This window comes from Eumetopias jubatus, unplaced genomic scaffold (assembly GCF_037043125.1).
Source record: "Eumetopias jubatus isolate StellerSeaLion01/CBP00866 unplaced genomic scaffold, mEumJub1_p1.0 scaffold_3, whole genome shotgun sequence".
NCBI classification, from domain to species: Eukaryota; Metazoa; Chordata; class Mammalia; order Carnivora; family Otariidae; genus Eumetopias; species Eumetopias jubatus.
In genome coordinates this window covers 91,500,612-91,526,230 of record NW_028274809.1, presented here as the reverse complement: position 1 = coordinate 91,526,230, position 25,619 = coordinate 91,500,612, and the positions used below count along the sequence as shown (strand labels likewise).

At 35.2% G+C, this 25,619-nt stretch overlaps 1 protein-coding gene across 1 annotated transcript in view; it reads left to right on the top strand.

Annotated features, from left to right (window-relative positions):
* THSD7B (thrombospondin type 1 domain containing 7B) overlaps window positions 1-25,619 on the top strand; it is a 763,227-nt gene that overhangs the window by 670,245 nt on the left and 67,363 nt on the right. The window contains exon 16 of the mRNA XM_028101331.1: window positions 5,381-5,531. Within this exon, the coding sequence (XP_027957132.1) occupies window positions 5,381-5,531 (151 nt within the window). The remainder of the gene's footprint in view (window positions 1-5,380; window positions 5,532-25,619) is intronic.

Here is a 25,619-nt window from a genome sequence, read left to right as displayed (position 1 = left end):
TTGATCTCAGACTTGGAGCCTCAAGAACTGTAAGAAAATAATTTCCTATTGTTTAAGGAAACTAGTCTGTGATATTTTGTTGTGGCAGATTTTGTTGTATGCTTTATGTGTATGATCCCATTTAAATATGTGAAGCAGTCCCCCATCGGGCTCCCTGCTCCGCAGGAAGCCTGCTTCTCCCTCTCCCACTCCCTCTGCTTGTGTTCCCTCTCTCGCTGTGTCTCTCTCTGTCAAATAAATAAAAAAAAAATAAATAATTAAAATAAATAAATAAATAAATAAATAAATAAATAAATAAATAAATATGTGAAGCAGGGGCACCTGGGTGGCTCAGATGGTTAAGCGTCTACCTTCAGCTCAGGTCATGATCCCAGGGTCCTGGGATCGAGCCCCGCATTGGGCTCCCTGCTCAGCGGGAAGCCTGCTTCCCCCTCTCCTTCTACTGCTCCCCCTGCTTGTGCTCTCTCGCTCTCTCTGTCAAATAAATAAATAAAATCTTTAAAATAAATAAATAAGTGAAGCAGATTTTCTGGGTATCTTGCGTTCCAAACCATTATTGACCTTAATAAGACACTGTTATAACGAGTAAAATAGCTTATCCTTCTCTTTCTTGAAACTTCCAAACTGGAGGACATCTTCATGGTTCATCTTGGATTGCAATAATTTATTAATTCAGAAAATATTCTATGTATCAGGCAGTCTAGGCAGTGGGGATAAAAGAAAAGTGAACAGAAGTTTCTATCCTCAAATAACTTACAGTGGCAGAGAGAAAGATAAACACATAAATATAATGGAATGTCTTTGCTATGAAATGCCAAGAAGAAAATAAAATTTGGTTGGAGTGATGGGGGATACTGTTTTGGAGAGGTTGGCCAGCAAAATATCCAAGCAGAGATCTGAATAAAATGAGAGACCTGGACGAATATAAAGATCCGAAGAAATAAATCCCAGGGAGAAAGAGTATCCAAAGTAGTAAGCTTCTTGGCTTGTTATAACAAGGTGAATAGCAAGGTGTCCTGTATAGCTGGTCAGTACTCAAATCAGACAATCTTCTAAAACAAAGTAAAAGGATTTTTTTCTAACTGCAACTTGAAGCCATGAAATGTTTGAGACAGGAAATGACATAGTCTTATTTACAAGGACCTTGTTGGATGTAGAGAAGGTGTTTTGGGGGGGGGTATATCAATAGAAGCAGGGATGAAGGTTTCAAAGACATTCCAGAATTCCGGGTGGGAGACACTGATGGTTGGGCTGGGCTTGGTAATAATGAAGGTGGTGAGAAGGTCACATTTGGACTATATTTGGAAGGTACAGACCGCAGGATTCATTTATAAAGTGACTGTAGAATGTGGAAGAAACAAAACATCAAAGATCACTGCTAGGTTTTAGTGCCTAACAATGAATATTAGAAGCAAGTTTGAGAGAGAAAAATCAAAAGCTAGCTTTTGAACACATTAAATTTGCCTTCCAACTGTGACAATACAGACTGGAGTTCAGAAAGAGACAGTGGTATAAATTTGGGCATCAACAGCTTATACATTTGATATATATTGATAAGAAAAGACAAGAAATTGAGCCCTGGGGAACTCCAATATTCATAGATGATAGCAAAGAGAAAGCTCTACAAATGAGACTGAGCAAGAGCTGTTGGAGAATGAGGAAAACCAAGAAAATGGGAAAGCAAAAGGGTTTTTCAAGAAAAAGAGAGCAATCAGTTGTTTCAAATGGGTTCTCAGAAATTTACTAAGATGACAATTGACCATTGAGTTTGGCAATAGGAAGTCTGTTAATGATCCAGATAAGAGGTTTCTCTGAAATGGTAATAAAAGTGTGATTAAATGAAATTCAAGAGATAGTCATGAAGGAAGTGGAGGGGGAAGGCTGTGGGAATAGCAAATATGCTTCAAAACAGTTTTGCACTGAGTTTTGAGTAGGAATGAGGTGACAACTGAAAATATGAGATGGAAATTGATAATGCAGGATACATAACTGCAGGGGCATTTTCATTTGGGAACATCTTCAATTCAGTCTTTTTAAGTCTTTACTCTTGGGCTTGTCAGAACCCCCAGAGAAGTCTTTTCGTAAATCACGCATGAAATAGATAATCCTAGTGGCCAGTGTTTTGGCTGATGTGGTAGAGAGAATTGTGGCCCCCCCCCGCCAAAGATGTCCACATTCTAATCCCTGAAATCTGTGAATCTGTTACCTTCCATAGCAAAAAGGACTTTGCAGATGTGGTTAGGTTAGGATTTTGAGCCAGGAAGATATTCATGGATTGTCTGGGCAGGGACAATTTATTCACAAGGTTCTTAAATGTGAAGGGGAAATGGGAGAGAAAGAGAAAAATGTGACCACAGATGCGAGGCACAGAGAGATGCAAGGCACAGAGAGATGCAAGGCTGTTAGCTTTGAAGATGGAGAAAGGGGCCATGCCCAGGTAATGAGGGTAGCCCTTGGAATCTGGAAAGAGGTAAGGAAGTGGTCTCTCCTCTAGAGCCTCCAGAAAGGAATCCAGCTCTACCAAAGCATTGGTGTTAGCTTCGTGAGATCCATGTTGGATTTCTATACTACAGAATTGTAAGATAATAATTTTCATTCTTTAAACCACTAGGTTTGTGATAATTCTTCCAGTATATTAACTTGTACTTAAACCCTTGTTTTCAATATGATATTCTCATCCTTAAGTGAGCCATGTGTTCTCTAGCCCAAAGACTGTCTCTTTTTGTGACCCTCTCCAGATAATAAACCTTCAGTTACCTTCAGGGGGGTGGGGAGGGGCCATCACCTAGCCCTGTGGATTGTGGGAGGTCTGAGGGCCCAGGTACTTCTTAAACATACTTTCAGTAAATCTTCCAGTTTTTCAGCCTCACCTTCATCCACATTTCCAGAGGTACTTGGTGCCACAAGCTCCTGAATTTTTTATGTTTTCTGTGGTGTAAATGGAGTTACTTTCTTTGTTTTTCCTTGAAGTCTTAGTATTTCAGCTTTCTGATATGGTAAGTGAGTTACCTCTAGTTCATCTATTTTCCATTTGTTTCCTTTGTCCTTTCCCATGTTCTTTGTCCTTGTAGGGTAATGCCTTTCCTCCCATCTTGGGTTTTTGAGTTTTCTTTGTGGGTTTTTTGTGGGGTTTTTTTTTTTTTTTTGGTAACAAATTCCTTTACAATTCTTTTTGTGGCATATTAGGAGTGAACAAAGACAAATGTGTACATTCAACTGGACACCACTGACCAGAAGTCTTATCTCTTCTTTCTCAGTGAAATAATAAAAGAACATCAGCAGAGAGTATGCAGGCAAGAAGGAAAGCAATTTCCAGCTTTTAAGTTTGTCTGTAACAAGACACATAAGCTATTTTGTGGTCCCCCCTTCCACTACTGACTATTACCACAAAAGAAATTAAAGTCCATAGATGATTCTATACCATGCCTCCCTATATTAGAAGACGTTACTTACCTCTTCTACCATTCTGTGTTAACCTTGTTTATACAATGTACAGTTTTTCATTACTTGGCACCTCATAAAGCTTACTTTCTATTGTACAAGGTAATAGACTACTTTGCAATTTTCCTGAATTAAAAAAAATAGTATGTATAAAAGAAACTCCTAATGTATAGGATAATTCATTCTAGCCTAGCATGATTTGGGGGGCACCAAAAGCTCTCCATCATGTCTGTCTTAAAATGCTAACTCCTTGGCTGTGGCATTGTGTCTCAAGTGATCAGATCAGCAAATGGCACCACTTATCTCATTGTCATTATCATTTTCACCTTCACTTTGATTATTATCACTTGAAGAAAAGTGTTATAACAATAGGAATCTTATCTCTCTCTCTCTCTCTCTTTTTTTGTAGTCTGTACGCCAGCAACCAGGCAAGGGCCTGGTACACAGTCCTCAAAAGTATTTGCTAAATGAATTATTAACAAATACTAAGTATGTTTCCCATGCCTAGCAAAAAAGGTTTGCATGTAGCTAGTCTTTCTTAAACATTTTTTAAAAAATAATTCAAACATAAAATTCTAATTGAGATTTCATATAAATACAGAGAAATGCCCACTCATAGGGTATAGTTGAATGAATTTTCACAACTGTGTAACCAGCTCAGAGGCCAAGAAACAAAATATTATCAGGACTACCTTAAGCCCCCAATAGTAAGTAACCATTCCCCCAAAGGTAATCACTACTCTGACTTCTGACAGCATAGATGAATATTACCTATTTCTTTCTATGAATGAAATCATACAGTATATTCTTTGGTGTCTAGCTTCTTTTGTGCAGCATTCAATTTTTGAGCTTCACCCATGTTCTATCATGTAACAGTAGTTCATGCATTCCCACCATTTACCACAATATATTTATCTATTGACCTTGTTGTTGAATAGTTGGACTATTTCTAGTTTGGGTGATTATGAATAGTGCTAATAGGAATATTTTCTGTCAGTTTTTTTTTCTTTTTTGGTGCACATTTCTTTTGTGTATGTATATAGGCATAGAATTGTTGGGTCATATGATATGTATATGTTGCCCTTTAGTAGATACTACCAACTAGTTTTCCAAAGAGTATTATGCTCCAACCAGCAGAGTAAGAAGAGTTACAGTTGTTGCCTGTTCTTGCCAACCCTTGAAATTTTCCATATTTTTTATTAAAGCCATTCTGGTGGATATATAATGGTATAACACTTTGGTTTTGATTTGATTGAATCAATAGCATGGTTATTTATCTTGCCTTGACCAGCACTTATTTCAAAGCCCAATACAGGTTAGGCCAAGCGTCTGTATACTGTGTGTTCAAATGCCACATGAAAATGCTTACATATTACCCCTTGGTTTATGATACCAAAATTCCTTACTGAAATGCAGAAAATACCTGAGAGAAAAACATGTTTAATTATGTTTTACATTCCTTGGCCATGACCTTAAATGTGTTGGACAGAGATTAGGGAAGTTTGGATGATGTGAGATAGCAGTGTAGGAAAGGTCTCAGAGAGTTACAGGAACTAGGAAGGCTCTCACTATTACAAAGTGATGAACTCATTCAGAGAAGAAGAGCCTTCAAAATTTGTTACAGTAAAAAGAAAATCCACTCTGTGCTGGACCCGAGTAAAAATAGAGTAGGTCTCTCGAGATGGAGAGTTCTTTCAGAATGGCCATGGACCTCAGTCTTCCCATTTTTCTCTCTTGCTCTGCTAACTGAAGGGTTATCACTCAATAAAGGTCAACAAGGCTGAAGAAGGAACTTTTTTTCCCCTTGATTTCTCTGCTGGTCTATTTTATGTTTAATTATCTTTGAGGGGTAAGTGACCATGGTATAGCATAACTGCTTTACATTTACTTTCCACTGTTTTTAAGTCTCCACTGTTTTATCCTTGATCTTGCCTTGCAGATGTGTGAATGCTGCTGATAGTGAAGGGGAAGCCGTGGATAACAGCCTGTGCAGCCAGGATGAAATTCCCCCAGAAACCCAGTCATGCTCTCTTCTGTGTCCCAGTGAATGTGTCATGTCTGAGTGGGGGCCTTGGAGCAAATGCCCGCAGGTAATGTCTCTTCCCTTGTCAATACCCTAATCCTCCAGTGCTGCCTTCACTGGTGGCCACTATATATTCACAGTACTTGCTCTCCAAAACATTCTTCTAGTAACACAAGAACATAATTTTACCTAAGAAGGAAGGAAAAAAAATTGAGCAAGCGAGACTGAGCAATTTAAAATGCCAGTGCTTCTCTTAAGGCCTTTATCATGGGAACACGGACAAGGAAAATGAGCCTATAACGATCACACTAGGATTCGAATGCACACCCATTGTTAAAGGGGTCTTCTTTAGTACCAAAATGATTCTCATTATAATCTCTTGGTTCTATTCCATTTTTATCCTGGCAGAATCAATTATATCTTAGTAGCTCAACTCTACTGTATAATTTAGCTTCCGTTCGTGACGATCTGTTTTTGCCTTTTGCTATTTTCCCCAAAGATGAGGTGTTCTTTTGTCATGTTCTTCTTCCAAAGCTGACAAAAAAAAAAAAAGAAAAACCCTTTTTAAAAATCTAAAGCATTTGCCTTTAATTTTTTTCTTTTAAAAAAAAAGGAAACATAACGTGACTATGGAAAAATAAATATTCCTCAAATAGAATGGTTCCACTTAATAGTCTCAGAAGCTAAACTCTGATAGTTTAGACTTGTACTTTGGCTTCAAGAGCTAAAAAAGAAAATGAGGTTAAGGAATATGTTATATGGCTCCAAACATTAGGAAGGGAGACTTAGGTTTACTCTGAGTTCAGTGGTGATACAATTTGTGGGAAGATTGTGTGAAATCTTTGTATAGAAACGGAAAATATTTTTGAAATCCGTTAATACTCTGTATTTGCAGCTTTGAATTATTGATTCATCATTAATTTTTGCAACCTTATCTTTGACATTTCCATAATTCTATTCCTGAAAGAGATTTCCCTTTGTTGTTATTTTTTCTTTGTTGAGTTGTTTTTTTGGGGGGTTAGGACAACACAATATTAAGATGAAGAGGTATTAATTAAGGGTAATTTGCGGGAATGGAATGTTGGTTCTACTTATTTTGTGTGTGACTTAAATATAAGAAAAGTTAACATTTATTGAGTACTTACTGTGTGCAAGGCACATGTAAAACTTTTCTCTTTAGTACCCATAACAATCCTACTAAGTACATACTATTATCAGTCCCATTGTACAGATGGAGAAACTGATTCTTAGGAAAGCTAAGTAGCTTGCACTGAATAAGTGATGCAGCTGGGCTGAACTTTATCCTATCTGATGAAGCCAAAGCGTTTGCTCTTACATCCTTGGCTTCCTTACCTTGGATGAATTAAAGTGGATTTAGACCCATACTTTCCCTTCTTTAAGATGCAGCATTTATTTTAAGAATAAAGCAAGTTACTGGTCTGTATGATTATTCTATGACCACACTTTAGAAAATGTGGCAGCATACATTCTTTATTAATCAACTTGCAGAATTAGCATTCTGAGTAAGTTAAATTAAATATAGAGGTCATGATCTTACTCACTTTGCTTTTTTTTCTAATTTGCTCATAATAAACTCCATTAAGCTATAAGAACTTTACAATGAAAATGTTGCCCTTATAAGTCAAGAATTCTGGCCACTGAGCTAAAATGTCTGTTATAGAGCATTTTTTACAATGTTGTAATGGCCTGGCATTCTGTGTTTATTTCTTTGGGTTTCTAAGAGGCAATTTCCTTTAAGGTTTACTTTTCCAAACCTAATTAAACTATTTTTGGAACATTTAGAAATTGGAGATAGAAAAAACATTTCAACCTCCTTTCATATGTCTGGGAGATGACATAGGCAGTTACTTGTCAGCGTGAAGTGAGAGGGTTGTTCTGTCAACTGCTTATGCACCTGCTAAGTGACATCATCATCATCATCATCATCATCATCCTCATCGTAGCTAGGACGACAGTAATAACTTTCATTGAGCACATCTTATGTAATAAGCACTGTGCTGGAATTTTCTAACACTGTGCTATGATGATTGACATTTATCCAGTCTCCCAGGTCTGTTCGACCACAGTGGCCTAGCTCTTTCTCATATGCCATGATGCTCTCAAGTGTAAATAAAGACTTTAAAATAGAAAAAAAAATGGTAATCAGGGCTCATACCTGATTATTTTCCCCATCTCTTAAATATGTTACATAATTTTAATAAATTGCAACATCTTAGCATAATGTCCCAACATCATAGGTGCTTAAGCAGTACTTGACAATGATCATGATCATGATTATAGCGAAGTTAGCAATCTGGATCTTTGTGCTTGAAGTTTAATTAGCACTTCAATGTGCATTTTCTGAGAAAAATAAAACTGTTATTGTGTAATTGTTCTCTATAGCATGTTCTGATTCATGGATCTCAATATTGGCCATTATTTTACCAAATTCTCCTTTGATAGTCTGCAGTGTGACATGTGTCAATAGGACCAATTCACTGTTTCTCTTTCATCTTTTTCTTCCCACAGCACTTCTTCAGAGTCAAACACATAACCAAACAAAGTCCACCCTACTCCCCCACCGAAAAACAAACTCAGGATATTTCTGAGACAAAAATATGTTTCCCTTATATATCTATAAAGTACTCTGAAATTTATATTTTGATTTAGCTATAAAATCTATATTGAATGTGAAATAAGCTTAATGTATTTTAAACATAGTAAAGTAAGTAGATTTGCCAGTTAATTAAAAGAAACTTAGCAAAACCAATTAATCAAGTAAAACAATTGTCTTGAATTCCCAGTATGTGTCCTAGCCGTTGAGGCCAAATGTGTATGACAGACCGTCACTGCTACCAAGGAATCGTAGCCCTCAGCATCTTTAGACATGCGTACTGTGTATGGGTAGCAAAGAATTCAATAACTGAGTAGTAGTGTTTATCATTTCATACAATGTTTACTAATAAAGTGCTAGACAGTATGTAAAATGATTAAGTACACATACTTCCTAACCCCCGGGTCAGTGACTTTCACAGTAGCACACGTAAGAAGCATCTAGAAAGTGTGTTAACACACAGCAGCTCTGCCCCATCCCAGAGATTCTGATTCAGTACATCTGGGTGGGGCCCATGAGTTGGCATTTAGAAAGTTGCCAGGTAACACTGATTCTGCTATTCTGGGAACACACTTTGAGTCATAAGACTGTCGGCCATTACATTCAAGCCATGTTTTTTCTCAACCTCACTCGAATCACAACTTTTTGTTGAATATTGAGTAAACATTAGTATTAACTGGTTACCTAGCTTATATTTGCAGATGCTTTCCATGTGCCAGACAATGTGCTTAGCACTTTATGTTTATTTTCCTACTTAATCTGCAGAATGCCACTACAAAATAGATACTATTATCCCCCAATGTATAGATGAGTAAACTGAGTCTCAGGTTAGTAACATGCTGCTTTTAAAGAGCTAGTAAAAAGCACGGTGACTACTTAAGCCCATGTAATCCGTATATAACCCCTAACCACTACAGAAGAAACAGAATCCATGCTACCTGTCCTAGAGAATATGCTAACCAGTAAAATCTCTTGTCTCCTTTTCTGGTTTACTTTGCCTGTTTAATTTATGAAGGAACATACTTCTAAATTCCATAATCTACTTCATTTGAATAGTTTGCCAAGGAGGGAAAGAAAAGGGGCCACAAAAGAGCATGTGATCTAACGCCCAGGAACACTTGCTGGCTGTGGGACTGTGGACAAGTTATTTAAACCTCTGAGTTACAGGTTCCTCATCAGGAAAATAAGAACAATGATCATTGTTTTTCCAGATTATTTAGAAATTAGAGATAATACGTATAAAGTGAGCACAGAGTATTACTTAATACAGGTTTGTTTAAAAAAAAAGGAAAAAGAAGAAGCAAATCAAAGCTCCCCCTTGCCTTGTTTACAGTGTGGTTGGGAAACCTAAGACAGGTTGCTATATATTTTCTAAGTCATACAGGAAATATCCCTTCTTTCGCACAAAATGGGTTATTATACGATATTACAGAAATAAAATGTCACCTCCTTTGCTGAAAAATGACTTATGCCTAATTTGATAGCAGTCCCAAAAAATAAGGCATCAGAAAGATAACTTCAAATGAATGGCTCACTGACCTTAAAGTGACTGCCAATTGCAAACCATACCAAAGAGCAAACAAGACAAAGCCATTAAAAATTGTGTGGGGATCATTTTAACTGTATTGGCAAGAACTGGAGACTATAAATGGATGAAGCAAAACAAACACAAAGGCAGAATTTGAAGAAAATGGAAAACTATGTGTTTCACTTATTTTTATGTTCTTGTTTTTCATGTTCACACATGTGCGCGCGAGCACACACACACACACATATCTCGTTATTTTTTTACTCCAATATGCTCACTTCTGTGGAATGCTTTAATGGAAAAGGAAGCTTATGGAATTATACATTTAAAAACCTTTTCAATAGTGTTCACTCTTTAAAGGTATATATAAATACACATGTGTATGTGTACATACACATGACAAGTACATTTATATAATAGTCCATTGTTTATTACCAAGTATTTATCTTTTGTCTATCTAATCTGATTTCCCATTTTAATCCTTATTCTTCATATTATGCTGCTGAGTATTATTCATAGAATCATCTATTCTTCAAGAGAGGTTTATAAATTTCTAAATTCAGAAACTGCTCAGCCCTTGACATATCTAAAAGAATATATTAGTTCTCTTCATGTATGCTGCCAATCCTTACAGAAATTTGCCATTGAGTAATACAGATTTTCTATTTATGACTCTTCTTGGAAGCTCAGCAAAGGAATTTCTTAAACAATAATGTTGATAGGAGAAAGCAAAGAGGGTCCTGGAGGTGAATGTCCAAACTGATGTATACTTTACAGAAGCAAGCTTTTGCAAACCCTCTCCAGAAGGATGACTTAAGTTTGGCAAACCTACTCGAACTTTAATTGATTCACTTCCAGCTGAATGCATCAAAAGCTGGTTAAAGCTATAGCCAGGCATCCCCTTACACTGTAGGAACTGGAGACTCACAGTGGTCTGCATGCAACCTCATGATCAAACAGTGACTCTAAATCTTTGCCTTATTACCAGGACAACCTCTGAAGAAGCATCACAAAGGAAGACTTTGCAAAGAAACTATATAGGGCTTAAGTGCAACTGAAACTGTATTCTTTCATAGTCTTAATATTGTGCTTCCAAAAGACATCTTATTTCTATACTTTTTTCTCTGACTCTTTGTGTGTAAGATACATCAGTAAAAGCCAATACAGATATGCACTGACAGATCTACACTACCGTTACTCTTCCAGGTGAAGAAACTCCTTGAAAAGAGAAAGAGAAATGTAGACGAATTTTTTTTATTTTTTTTAAGATTTTTATTTATTTAGTTATTTGACAGAGAGAGACAGCGAGAGAGGGAACACAAGCAGGGGGAGTGGGAGAGGGAGAAGCAGGCTTCCCGCGGAGCAGGGAGCCCAACACAGGGCTTGATCCCAGGGCCCTGGGAGCAGGACCCTGAGCCGAAGGCAGATGCTCAACGACTAAGCCACCCAGGCGCCCCTGTAGGTGAATTTTCTAAGTCCTCCAGAACTAAGCATTTGAGGGTTAAGAAAAACCTTATTTTAGGGGCTTCTGGGGGGTTCATTTGGTTAAGCGACTGCCTTCAGCTCAGGTCACGATCTCAGGATCCTAGGATCGAGCCCCAAGTCAGGCTCCCTGCTCCGCGGGGAGTCCCCTTGTCCCTCTCCTTCTGCTCCTCGCCCTGCTCATGCTCTCTCTAAAAAAACAAATAAAATCCTCATAAAATTCCTCCTAAAAAAGAGGAAAAAAAGAAAAACCTTATTTTTATCATGGTGCTCCAATGTTATTTTTGGTAAAGGCTGTCAACGATGACATTTTATTACTGGTGACTCAGCATTTTTCGGACTTGAGCACTGAAACAGCACTCTAAGAGTTACGTTTCCAGGGAAACAATGTACCCCGACGTATACTACTAGTATTATTCACCTCCAAGCACTTTATCAATCTCTCCTCAGTCCATAACATGCAGGTGGCAACCTGTATTTGTCTCTGGGGCCATGTCTAATGGTCACGGCCCTCAAGCTGCCTAGTGCTTTTCTCTGACTCACAACTGAAAGCCAGAGGAGGAGAATGATGATAATTTTCTAGATTCTGGACTGCAAACTCTGGTTGTTTTTGTTAAATTGATGTTGACTCTTTATCAGAAGCCAATAATTGATTACTCAGAGATTTGTGGAGTATTTTACCCCAGTGTGCAGTGAGATTTAATATAACCTAGAACCAGTCTTACTTCCAGAATTACATTAGGCCCTGCAGAAAGGGGCCTCATTTCATGCATAATCCTATTAAGGAGGCTTTGGGCTGCTCCAGCTTTTTAAATTTAATTTGATTGTTATTCTTTCTTATGCAGTGTGATTTCTTTGAATCTCACTATCACCAATTTGGAATACAAAATAAGTGTTCTACTGCTCTTAGTATCTCTGTCTCTGTCTCTCTTCCTGTCTGCCTCTACTCTACTTATCTTTATCTCTGTTTAAAAATAGAGATTTTTTTAAAAGAAATTCTCAAAAAATAGTATAATGAATCCCATAAGTTAATTATCCAGCATCAGCAGTGATCACACAGCTTCAATAATTATCTACATACAATACTTTTTCTCCTCCACTTCTTATCCTTTCTCTAATAGATGACTTTAAAGTATATCCCACATGTCATATCATTTCATCCATAAATACTTCTGTATATCTTTCTAGGAGATAATGACTAATCACAATGACAGCAAAACATAACCATGTGATTTGTTTATACCTTGTAGGACTATGATTATAGAAAATTAAAAACATGACTCATACAAAGTGTCAAATTAATTAACTTCTTAATAATTAAACCAGTATGACTATAAGACTGGTTCAGAGAGAATTAGGGCAGAAAACTTCTACTTCTAGCAATGATAGAATATCATTGGGTTTATATGGATTAGATTGGCATAATAGGGGCTTAAGTGGTAGAACTGGTAATATTTGTTTCTTGAGCTCTGGTCTGCTTATGCAAATGTTTTCACATTTTGAAAAGTCATTGAACTGAGTTCCTATGATACTTGCATTTCTCTGCATGTATCTTATACCCAGTTACAATACATATGAGAAGGCAACAAATTGTGATCCATAAGCTAGAGGAAAACTAGTCAATATAAGCAGAACCAGAAATAGCAGAGATTATAGAATTTGAAGATAAGGAACTTAAAACAGTAACAGTAAATATTTTAAGTATGTGCTAGAATTTAAAGGAAAATATAAACATGAGGAATGAAATAGAAGATACTAAAAAGAACCACATGTAACTTTTAGAGATCTAAAATATAATGTCTGAAATTAAAAATGTACCAAATGGGGGTAATAACATATTAGACTTTGCGGAAGAAATGACAAGTGAACTTTAAGACATAGTAATAAAAATTACACTAAACAAAGAAGAAAAAAAGACTGAAAGAAAAAGAGTAGAGATGAAGTGATCTGAGGAACATGAACAAGTGATTTAATGTAACTGTAATTGGAGCCCTTGAAGGAGAGTAGGGAATGGATAGAAAAATATTTAAGGAAGTAATAGTTGAAATTATTTTAAAGCTAGGGATGGCTGTAGTCCTCAGATAATGTTATCTGGAACATATAATCCTGTTGACAATACTGTGAGAACAAAGTAGGAGAAAAGGCTGGAGGTCTAATTGTTTATTATAAAGGCAGCCTTTCACCTCATCCCTTTATTTTCGAAATGTTAGCTTTATGCTCAATTGTGTCTTGTGTCCCTGGTGCAGAGAACTGTTTTACCTTTTTTTAAAGTTTTATTTTTATTTAATTTTTAATCAGCATTAAATATGAAACTTTTATTCTTCCAAGGATTACTGAAGGTTAAATAAGCTCATGTTATCTCTGTTGCAATTTGTTAGCAAGAAGATGACTTAAAATGGTTAATTTTGTCTGTCTCCAAGCTTTTTTTTTTCAAATTTTTATTTAAATTCTAATTAGTTAACATAGTGTGTTTTACCTCTTTTTAAATAATAAAGGTCTAGTCTTTAACTAGAGTTAAGAAAGGCAAGCATCTGGCTGTGCTAAGTGGGCAGAGGCTACAAGGTCAGACTTTCAAAGAGTACTCTAGTTTTGAGCCCCAATTTCACCTCCTTTTCCAGATTACTTGCTGGTCAAATTCCTAGTCTGTTGAGGCTCTCCAGAACAAATTCATTTCCCTTTTACCTGTTGTTGGTTTGGGATTCAGTACTCTCAGGTCAGCTAAGGCAGTTACCACATCAGCTTTCCAGTTTCTTAATTTTTTGCCTTTGCACCCTCACATTAACATCATGATCGTAATCATTTGTGCACCTTTAAAAACAAATTTCTTTACTCTCATTTTAATCCCTTGAATATCATATTAATAGCATTTCCAGAAGGAGTTGTGTATAGTCTTTGATCGTTAACCCAAATCTCTATCTGTTGAATTTTAACACAATGTATGGTATCTCTTGACATAAAAAAGTATTTAGTTTCCATGAAACTAAGTTATTTCTTGCTTAAAAACTTAACAGATTTATTATTTTTAATATATTTCTAATATTTTTATTGCTTAACAAATACATAAGGATATCTAATTCACCTGGCATTTAGTTTTGTGTATGGTATGAGAAAGGCTTTTCTCTTAAATTCCAAAAGAATATTCCTCCACTGACTGTATTTTATACCCTAGGTATGTTTTTATTTGTTCATGAGGTTTTGTGTTTTGTTCCTGTTTTTTTTTTTCAGTTTTGGGGTCATATCCAACCAAAATTTTCATTGCTATTAATGTTTTATTTCCCATGTGCGTTTCTGCTGGTTATGCATTTCTGCTGGTGATTTCTAGGGTCTAATTAAACTTGGGTGTGATGAGCATCTTGTATCTACCATGTTTTCTAATTTTTCTTTTTCTACTGATGGCTTTTTTTATTTACATTCTTAGACTTTCCTCATCATATAATCATATAACCTATATACAGTCATAAAATCTGCCAATAATTATTTTTATTTATCTTTTTTGATATTTATATTATTTTTCTAGACATTTTGTTAGCAAGAACTTTCTAAGTAATGCTAAAAATCAAATAGAAAATCATTTTAGTTTTATCAAGGTTTTAATTGTAACGTTTGAGCGATTTTTTTCTCACATTTAAGAATTTTCTCTCAATTTCTTTTAACCTATGTGTAACTATATCTGTTTATACATAAATATGTTTTCAGAAATGACTGGTTTTATCAAATGCATTTTAGTTTTACTGATAGAATTTTTAGAGTTTGCCCTTTATAAATATTAATTTTAAAAAAGAGCTAACTTTCAAATGAACATTTATTCTTAAACTCTATTTGGCTATAGTTTATCATTTTAATTGATTCAGGTTAGTTATCTCTCTCATTCTTCCCAGCTTAACATATTGTATTTAATATGCTTACTTGGAAAAATACATATGGAAGGTTTCCACATTTTTCTTTTCTCTGAACCAATTTTTTAAAATACAGGAATTAGTTCTTTAAAATTTTAAACACATCTTGAGCCAGAATATTGTCCAATAGTATGTTTTTGAAAATCCTTCCAATTTCTTATACAGTTAGGTACCTTTGAAATCCTTTTTTTTTTCAAATTTTTATTTAAATTCTAGTTAGTTAACATACTTCTTGAGCCAATTTTAATCTTTCACATTATGCATGTGTATGGCATATTTTGCTAGATTTTTTGAAAATCAATTTAAAGTACACACAACTTTCTCTTTGAATTCATTTAATATCTGTGATTATCTCCTTTTCTTTTTATCACATACTACATATTTATCACTTACTGTATATAAATGTATCTGTGTGAGTCTGTGTATATTTCCGGCATTTTGACATTTCTCTTCTCATCCGTATATTGGTATTTGAGTCTTGTGTTGTCTGTTTTAGTTCATATAGCTTAAATATATATATATAATATATTACAATATATATATTAATATGTATTTTCAGTGTTTGAGAAGGTACATTCCTGTCACTTATTTTTCTTTTTAGCTGTTTATATATCTTATTATTCCTAAAAAAACTTCTAGCATTTTTGTTAAACTTTGAAGGAAAAGAAGCTTGGATATTTATTAAATTTCTATTAAATCTGAAATAATTTGAGAAGATTTTAACTCCGTCTATCCAGTTAAAAATAAAAATATGGTATAGCTTGTTTTTTATTGAAATTTAGCTGACAAACAATATTAGTTTTAGATGTACAGCATAGTTGTATTACATTTATATACATTATGAAAAGCTCACCATGATAGGTACAGTTACCTTCTGTCACCATACATTGGTGACATATAACATAGAGTTATTACAGTATTACTGACTATAATTCCCTATGCTGTTCTTTACATCTTACATACTGTACCTCTTAATCCTCTTCACCTGTTTGACTCATTGCCCTACCCCTCTCCCCTCTGGCAACCACATTTGTTTTCTGTATTTATGAGTTTGTTTCAGTTTTGTTCATTGGTTTTAGTTTTTAGATTCCACATATAAGTGAAAGCATATGGTATTTGTCTTCTCTGACTTAGCCTAATACTCACTACGTCTATCCATGTTGTCACCAATGGCAATATCTAATTTTTTAAATGGCTGAGTAATATTCCAGTATGTACTATATCTTTTTTATCTGTTTATCTATGGATGAACATTTAGCTTGCTTCCATAAGTGGCCCAGGCACTTTTCAAATGCTGCCTTTGTGCTGAGTCTCAGAGGAGGGGCTGTGCATGGACCCTTTACGGCAGAGTATCTATAGCCGTCTGGCACTCCTAGAGTGAAGCCCTCTCCTGATTTTCAAAGCCAGATGTTATGGTGGCTAGTTTTCCTTATGCAGGTCCCCAGAGTGGGGGTGGGGGGTATGAGGGAGGCCTGATGTGGGGCTTGAGACCCTCCTCAGGGAGGACATATGTGCCTGGGATACCACTTGGTGCTTGTGGGTCACCGTGCTAGGGTCATGGGTGCCAACCAGACCTCATCTGCCCTTCCTACTTTCTGGATGTGACTTTTCCTTTGCACCTTTAGCTATGTAAGAGCTTTTCTGCTAGTGTTGAGGTCACACTCAGAGAGAGTTGCTCCCTGTATAGTTGCAGCTTTGGTGTGTCCATTTGGGGAGGTGAGCCTCCTCCTACTCCACCATCTTGATTGGGCTCTCTTTCTCTCTCTTTTAATCACGAAATATTTTAGGCATACAGAAAACTATAGAGAATTATATAAATAAAATGTTAGTGTCCCACTTTTAGCTTTGTAAAATCTTAACAATTTGTGTACTTCTTTTTTTAATTCAGCACTTCTTTTATGTATCTCTGTGAAATTTTGTGGCCTTCTTTATGTAGGCATTTTATGTTAAGTTTATACTTAGGCATTACCATTTTAAATAGCACCACTTTAAATGTTATTGCTGGCATGGAGCCCAAAGTATTAGGTTTTCTTTTATTTTTTTCATGTTTCTATTCATTTCACTAGACTTCTCTACTTGCTCTTTTATATTTTTGGTCTGTTTTCTTGATATTTTAAGAGATATAACTATATTATCTCAAATAATGTGTCCTTATTCTGCGTGTGTATAATTGTTCTTATCAGGCCATATTTAGGTGGGCAGAGCTCACAACAACCATTATCAATGACACTACTGGTTATTGGGTATCCTTGTCATATTCCTGAGCTCACAGCAACATTATTTTATAGTTATTATGACTACTATATAGAGATAAATAACTTATAATATTTTTCTTTGGATTCAAGGAACAAAAGATCAGGACCAAAAACTAAGGCCAAGACCATCAAACTGCCACTTAGATTTAAAAAAAAAGACAGAAATTACAGTGATTCTTGATTAAACAGTTTTGGTCAGGGTAACTGGGTGGCTCAATCTTAGAAAAGAAAAGAAAGGCAGTTTTTGTCAAGGCACCAAAATGTGGTGCACACAGAGCCTGATCCTGACATGAGCCAGTTAGAGGATTGTTTTCTGAGCTAGAACTGTGAGCAGGATGAGGCCAACTGTAATGGTAATTTGGGCATGACAGGCGCCATGACCAACTTGCTTAGTATACCCGTCTATGATGGTAACATATTTATTTCTCTACATGTATGAAATTTTATCAGTTGTGGATTTTAGATTTTCTTGATTAAATACTTGACGCACATTACGGTTACTCTGTGCATGTGTGTAAGTTGCTGAATTTGTGATATTTTGTAAGTTCTTTATGTGAACTCTCTTTGCTGTCCCAGAAAAACATAATCCTCTTTCACAGTCTATTACATTTTTTATCATAGCACTGAGTTTCTTTTATAAGCATATATTAGTATCTATATTATATAATTGAACACTCTAGTTCTTTTCCATCCTATATGCATAATTGAGATTGACTTAAAATTTCCTTTTTATGTATTACTATTGTAAGTTTTTTTTTTTTTAAGATTTTATTCATTTATTTGATACAGAGACAGAGCACAAGTCGGGTGAAGGGGTAGGGGGAGAGGAAGAAGCAGACTCTCTGCTCAGCAGGGCTCCGAGCCTCACGTGGGGCCTGATCCCAGGACCCAGAGACTATGGATTTCTATTATCCCTAGAGTTAAGTGTGGGAACATACTTTTCTTTTTCCCCTACTTTTAAAAATTCCCCTTGGGAGGAGACCATGACCTGAGCCAAAGGCAGATGCTTAACCGACCGAGGCACTCAGGTGTCCCACCATGGTAAGCTTTTGATGCCAGAGTTATCTCAGTGCTATTAAATAAACTTTGCATGCCTTAAAACTTTTCTCTGCTTTGAAACAGCTTACAAATCTGAGAAAGTATGTGATGCTTAATGATTGATAGAATTTGTCTATAAAACTCTTTGGACATAGCCTTTTGATAATGCACCCTTAGTTATGTCCTCGATTTCCCAGGCTTATCAGTTTATTCTGGATTGCTGTTATCACTTGAGTTAAGTGTGGAAACACACTTTTCTTTTCCCCCTACATTTAAAAATTCCCCTCAGGAGGAGATTTCCTGCATCTGTTACTGTCTCTCCTTCCAGTTTTTCTGTTTAATATTTTTTCTCTTCATTTATTTTGGTTAGATTTGCCAGAAGTTTATTTATTTTAGTGATATCAATTTCAAGGTTTCATTTCATGATCAATGTTGGTCTTTTTATTTTATTCTCTAATTTATTTTTGGTCGTTGTACTTATCAACCTATTACCTCTGAGTTTTAAGGTATGTATTTTCCCAACTAGAATAAATCACTTTTTGATGTATTTACTGTCTTTTGCAATAATGAAACATTCAATAATATTAATTTAAAGGATATTATAGGACTTATCTGTAATAGAATGTGGACAGTGCAGGAGCAGCTCGAATACTAAGTAAGGACTTGGCTCTGACCTTAAATTTGGTATGAAGTATTCTCATTTTCACTGTTGACTAAAAAGGCCATCAAAATACAAATGTTCTTGTGTCCTAAATAGTTGTTTTTCAAAGTATATTTAAGTTTTTAAGTTTCAGTGGCTTTCCTAATTATTTAATATTTTATTTATTTCCAATTTGCTTTAAAAATATTGAGGGTTGCTTAGGAGACTGGTATAGGATCAGTATTTGTTACTGTTGCACTGGGGTTGAAAAAAATGAGTTACTGCCTTTCTTAGGATGCATATGTATATACGGGAAAATTCAGCTCTATATTTTTTAATATTCTTGTATACATGCTTGTCATTAGCCAACTTGGAAAGTTATAGACTGACAGTGGTCTGCTAGAGTACGTGTATTTCTGTCAAATTCTCCTTTATAATTGGGTTTTATTTTTATAGTTCAATACCATGTCATTTAGCACAATAAGTTTCATAAATGTGTGCTTCAATAATTTTAAATTGATCTTTGTTTCATCAGAATTTTGCCTTATTTGACATAGATTTTTCTGCTTTACTTTCTTCTTATATGTGTTATCTTCACTCAGTATTTTTTCTATATTTTCTTTTAAAGAAGATTTTTATTACAAGTATACATTAATTTTTTGGCTTTTCATAGCAGTGTTTAAATTTCAATTTTTATAACTAGCATCTGTTGTGTTTTATGCTTTTAAAAAAATGTATCCTTGAGATTTCTGTTGTTTTCTTTGGCTTTATGGACTGTGCCTTGCATTTTTTATGCATTTCAGTATTTTAATATTACTACTTTCATTTTTATAAAAAACCTTACGTATATTTTTTTCTGTTACAAACTTATGAACAAAATACTAATTAAGAACACTGTGTGTCAAAGATACCTAGCTTGTTTTATTTCTTCCCTTAAATTCCTATCTTTGGGGGCACCTGGGTGGTACAGTTGGTTTGAGCATCCAACTCTTGGTTTCAGCTCAGATTGTCATCTCAGGATCCTGGGATCAAGCCTCATGTCAGGCTCTGCACTCAGCAAAGAGTCTGTTGGAGATTCTCTCTCTCCCTCTTCCCCTCCTGCTCTCTCTTGCTCTCTTAAATAAATAAATAAAATCTTTTAAAAAACTTCCTATCTTTGTCAATAAAATCTGCAATTATGGAGCTAAATGATCATTTTTATCAGCTTCTATATCTTATATAATCACTTATGATTCATAGATTTCCATATAGAAAATGCTATTTTTTTCTTTTTCTATTACTCTTTTTGCTTTCTTTAACTGCTATACTTTAATCATAAATATCACCTCAAGCAAGTTGGAATGATACCTCGAGTTTATTAATTATGACAAAACTTCAAGCTCAAATGCTTTATGTATTCTAAGACCATAACTGTTACTCCTACACTCCCTCTCATTTCCATCTATTACTGGATGTATCTTTATCCATGCTGCATTTCTCCATTATCAAGTGTAGTATGATTTAGGGTATTATATGTGCATTTTCCCTTTATAATTTTAGTAATTTTTAATAGTCTTCTGATGAGGTATAAATTTCTTATGTTAAGATGCACAGATCTTAAGAGTACAACTTAATACAGGTTTACTTTTTATACATCTGATTAACCACCGAACAGATCAAAATGTAGGCCAGTCCTAGCACTGTATAGGCACCTACCTTGGTGCCACTTTTCACTTTGTATGCACAATTCCATACATCAAATTACCACTCATTATTATTTTTATCACATTTATTGGTTTTGCTTGCCTTAACTTCATGGAATTGGAATATTACAATATGTGCCCTTTTGTGTCTGATCTTATTAACTTTATGTCTTATACATTATATAAATGGAATCACACGGTATATATCTTTTGTCTAGCTTGTTTTGCTTAATACAATATGTTTGAGATTTATGAGTGTTGAACAGGTCAATACCGTGCCCTTTTTTAGCACTAAATAGTATTTTATTGTAGGAATATAGCATCATTTATTTATGCATTCTCTTGTTAATGGACATTTGGGTCATTTCTAGTTTAGGGCTATTGTAAGTATAGCTACTGTGAACATTCTGTGAGTCATTTGTTGGATATATAAACTTACTTCTCTTTTTTTAAGATTCTATTTATCTATTTGATAGAGCAAAAGCAGGGGGAGTGGCAGACCAAGGGAGAGAGAGAAGCAGGCTCCCCGCTGAGCAGGAAGCCTGCTGCACAGGGCTTGATCTCAGGACCCTGAGCCACCCATGCACCCCTGAACTTATTTCTCTTGAGCACATATTTAGGAGTGGAATAACCAGTCATAAGACAGGTGTATATTTAGTTTAGAAATATTCAGTGGTGCCTAGGGGGCTGTCAGTTAAGCATCAGAATCTTCGTTCCAGCTCAGGTCCTGATCTCATGGCTCGTGGGATCGAGCCCCATATCAGGCTCCACACTCATCGGCAGTCCGCTTGGATATTCTCTCCCTTTGCCCCTTCTCCCACTCACACCTGCGGTCTTTTTCGCACTCAAATAAATCTTTTAAAAAAATATTCAGATAATTTTCAAAGTTAGAGAACCATTTTACACTACTTCCAGCAAAGCACTAGTATACCGAGTCTAACACATCTTCATCCACATTAAAAGTTTTCAAGTTTTTTTTTCCTTTTTTAATTTTAACCTTTCTGTTGGGTTTGTAGTCATATCTCATTGTGATTTCAACTTGCATCTCTCTGATGACTAATAGTGTTGAGTAACTTTTCATGGGCTAATGGGCCACTTAAAGATTTTATTTGTAAAATGCCTGTCCACATCAATTACCTATTTGTTTTTTAAATGCACTGATTTACTTTTATCTTGGCATAGTTTTCTTGTTTTTCTTTTTTATTTTCTCCTCCAAGATTTATCAGGAAAAGACAGACAAATATCATTGTTTACGTTTAAAGATATACAGTGTGATAGTTTGATATACATACATGTTGTGAAATGAGTCCCACAACAGGGGAGTTAACACATCCATCACCTCACATAGTTATCTTTTTTTGTTTCTGATTTTGGGGTGAGAACACTTATATTTTTTAAGTTTTTATTTAAATTCCATTAGTTAACATACAGTGTAATATTAGCTTCAGGTTACAATATAGTGATTCAACACTTTCATACAGCAGCCTGTGCTCATCACAAGTGCACTCCTCAATCCCCATCAACTATTTCACCCATCCCCCCCACCCATCTCCCCTCTGATAACCATCAGTTTTTTCCTCTATAGTTAAGTGTCTGTTTCTTGGTTTGCCTCCCTCTCTCCTTTTTTCCCTTTGCTTATTTGTTTTGTTTCTTAAATTCCACATATAAGTGAAATCATATGGTATTTGTCTTTGAAAGATTTATTATTCCTGTGTGTGTGTGTGTGTGTATCTGCGTGTGTGTATGTGTATACATCTTTTTATCCATTTGTCAATTAATGGACACCTGGTCTTTTTCCTTATTTTGGCTACAACAGTAGATAATGCTGCTGTAAACATCAAGATACATGTACCCCTTTGAATTAGTATTTATGTATTCTTTGGGTAAAATACCTAGTAGTATAAGTGCTGGATCATAGGGTAGTTCTATTTTTAACTTGTTGAGGAATCTCCATACTGTTTTCCAGAGTGGCTGCACCAGTTTGCATTCCCACCAGCAGTACAAGAGGGTTCCCCTTTCTCTACATTCTCACCATCACCTGTTGTTTCCTGTGTTGTTGATTTTAGCCATTCTGACATGTATGAGGTGATATCTCATTATGGTTTGATTGGCATTTCCCTGATGATGAGTGATGTGTCTGTTGGCCATCCATATGTCATCTTTGGAAAAATGTCTCTTCATGCCTTCAGCCCATTTTTTAATTAGATTACTCATTTTTTGAGTGTTGAGTTTCATAAGTTCTTTACATATTTGGATACTAACGCTTTATCAGATTGTCATTTGCAAATATCTTCTCCCATTTTGAAGGTTGCCTTTTAGTTTTATTTCCTTTGCTGTGCAGAAGCTTTTTATTTTGATGTAGTCCCAATCATTTATTTTTGTTTTTATTTCCCTTGCCTCAGGAGACATATCTAGAAAGAAGTTTCTACATCTGGTGTCAAAGAGGTTACTGCCCGTGTTCTCTAGGATTTTGATGGTTTCAAGTCTCATATTTAGTTCTTTAATCCATTTTGAATTTATTTTTGTATGTGGTATAAGAAAGTGGTCCTGTTTCATTCTTTTGTATCTTACTGTCCAGTTTTCCCAATACCATTTGTCTTTTTTTTTTCATTGGTTATTCCCACTTTTTGAAGATTAATTGACCATATAGTTGTAGGGTCATTTCTGGGTTTTCTGTTCTGTTGATCTATGTGTCTATTTTTGTGCCAGTACCATACTAATTTGATCACCACAGCTTTGTAATATAACTTGAAGTCTGGAATTGTGATGCCTCCAGCTTTTCTTTTTAATGGTTGCTTTGGCCATTTGGGGTCTTCTTTGGGTCCATACACATTTTAGGATTCTTTGTTCTAGCTCTGTGAAAAATGCTGTTGGTATTTTGATAGGGATTGCATTAAATGTGTAGATTGCTTTGGGTAGTATAGACATTTTAACAATATTTATTCTTTCAATCCATGAGCATGGAATGTTTTCCCAAATCTTTGTGTCATCTTCACTTTCATCAGTGTTTTATAGTTTTCAGAATACAGGTCTTTCACCTCTTTGGTTAGGTTTATTCCTAGATATCTTATTATTTTTGGTGCACTTGTAAATGTGATTGATTCCTTAATTTCTCTTTCTGCAGTTTTATTTTGGGTGTGTAGAAATGCAACAGATTTCTGTACATTGATTTTGTATCCTGCAACTTTACTGAATTCATTTGTCAGTCCTAGCAGTTTTTGGTGGAGTCTTTAGGGTTTTCTATACATAGTATCATGTCATCTGCAAATAGTGAAAGTTTTACTTCTCCCTTGCTCATTTGGATGCCTTTTATTTCTTTTTGTTACCTGATTGCTGTGCCTAGGACTTCCAATATTATGTTAAATAACAGTGGTAAGAATGGACATCCCTGTCTTGTTCCTGACTGTAGAGGAAAAGTTCTCATTTTTTTTTTTCATTGAGGAAAATATTAGTTGTGGGTCTTTCATAGATGACCTTTAATATTTTGAGGTATGTACTCTCTAAACGTACTTTGTAGTGGGTTCCTATCATGAATGGATGTTGTACTTTGTCAAATCCTTTTTTTTTTTTTTTTGGCATCTATTGAAATGATCATATGGTTCTTATCCTTTCTCTTATTGATGTGGTGTATCATGTTGATTTATTTGCGAATACTGAACTACCCTGGAATAAATCCCACTTGATTGTGGTGAATGCTTTTTTAAATGTATTGTTGAATTCAGTTGAATTCAAACGTTTGCATCTGTGTTCATCAGGGATATTAGCCTATAGTTCTTTTTTAGTGGAGTCTTCATCTGGTTTTGGTATCAGGATAACGCTGGCCTCATAGAATGAACTTGGAAGTTTTCCTTCCCTTTTTTTTTTTTTTTTTTTTGGAATAGCTTGAGAAGAATAGCTATTAACTCTTCTTCTCTTTTAGCAAGTTTCAAGAATACAGTACAGTATTGTTAACTATAGCTGTCATGCTATACATTAGACTCCGAAAATGTATTTATCTTATAATTGAATGTTTGTACTTTTGACCAGTATTTCTCCATTTTCCCCACCCCCAGCCCACGACACCACTATTCTACTCTGTTTTAATGAATTTGACATTTTTAGACTCTACATATAGGGGAGATCACACAGTATTTGCCTTTCTCTGTCTGACTTATTTCACTTAGCTTAATGTCCTTGAGGTTCATCCATGTCACAGATAGCAGGATTCTCTTTTTTTTTTTTTTTTTTGGCTGAATAATATTCCATTGTATATGTACCACATTTTCTTTATCCATTTATCTGCGAACTGGCACATAAGCTGTTTCCATGTTTTGGAATGTTATGGTAGTACTATTTTTAATTTTTTGATGTCCTTCTACCATTTTCTATTATGTCTGTACCAATGTATAATCCCACCAACACTACACATGGTTTTCTCCTCATCCTCACCAACACTTGTTATCTCTTGTCTTTTTAATGATAGCCATTCTAACAGGTGTGAAATGATATTTCATTGTGGTTTTGATTTAAATTCCCCTGATGATTTGAGATGTTGAGCATCTTTTTATGTATCTGTTGGTCATTTATGTTTCTTCTTTGAAAAAAATGTCTATTTAGGTCTTTTGCCAATTTTTAAATTGGATTATTTTGGTTTTGCTATTGGTTGTGAGTTCATTATATATTCTGGATGTAAACTCCTTATCTGATGTATGCATAAAAACATTTTCTTCCACTCCATAGGTTGCCTTTTATTTTGTTGACTATTTCTTTTGTTGTGCTGTGTTTTGGTATCAGGATAATGATGGCCTTGTACAATGAGTTTGGAAGTATTCCATCCTCTTCTATTTTTTGAAAGAGTTTAAGAAGGATTCGGGTTAATTCTTCATTAAATGTTTGGTAGGAATTGTCACTGAAACAGTCTGGTTTTGGTGTTTTCTGGGTTGACAAGTTTCTGATTATTGATCACATCTCCTTACTCATTATTGTTTTGTTCAGATTTTCTCTTAATGATTCAGTCTTGGTAGATTATATGTTTCTGGGA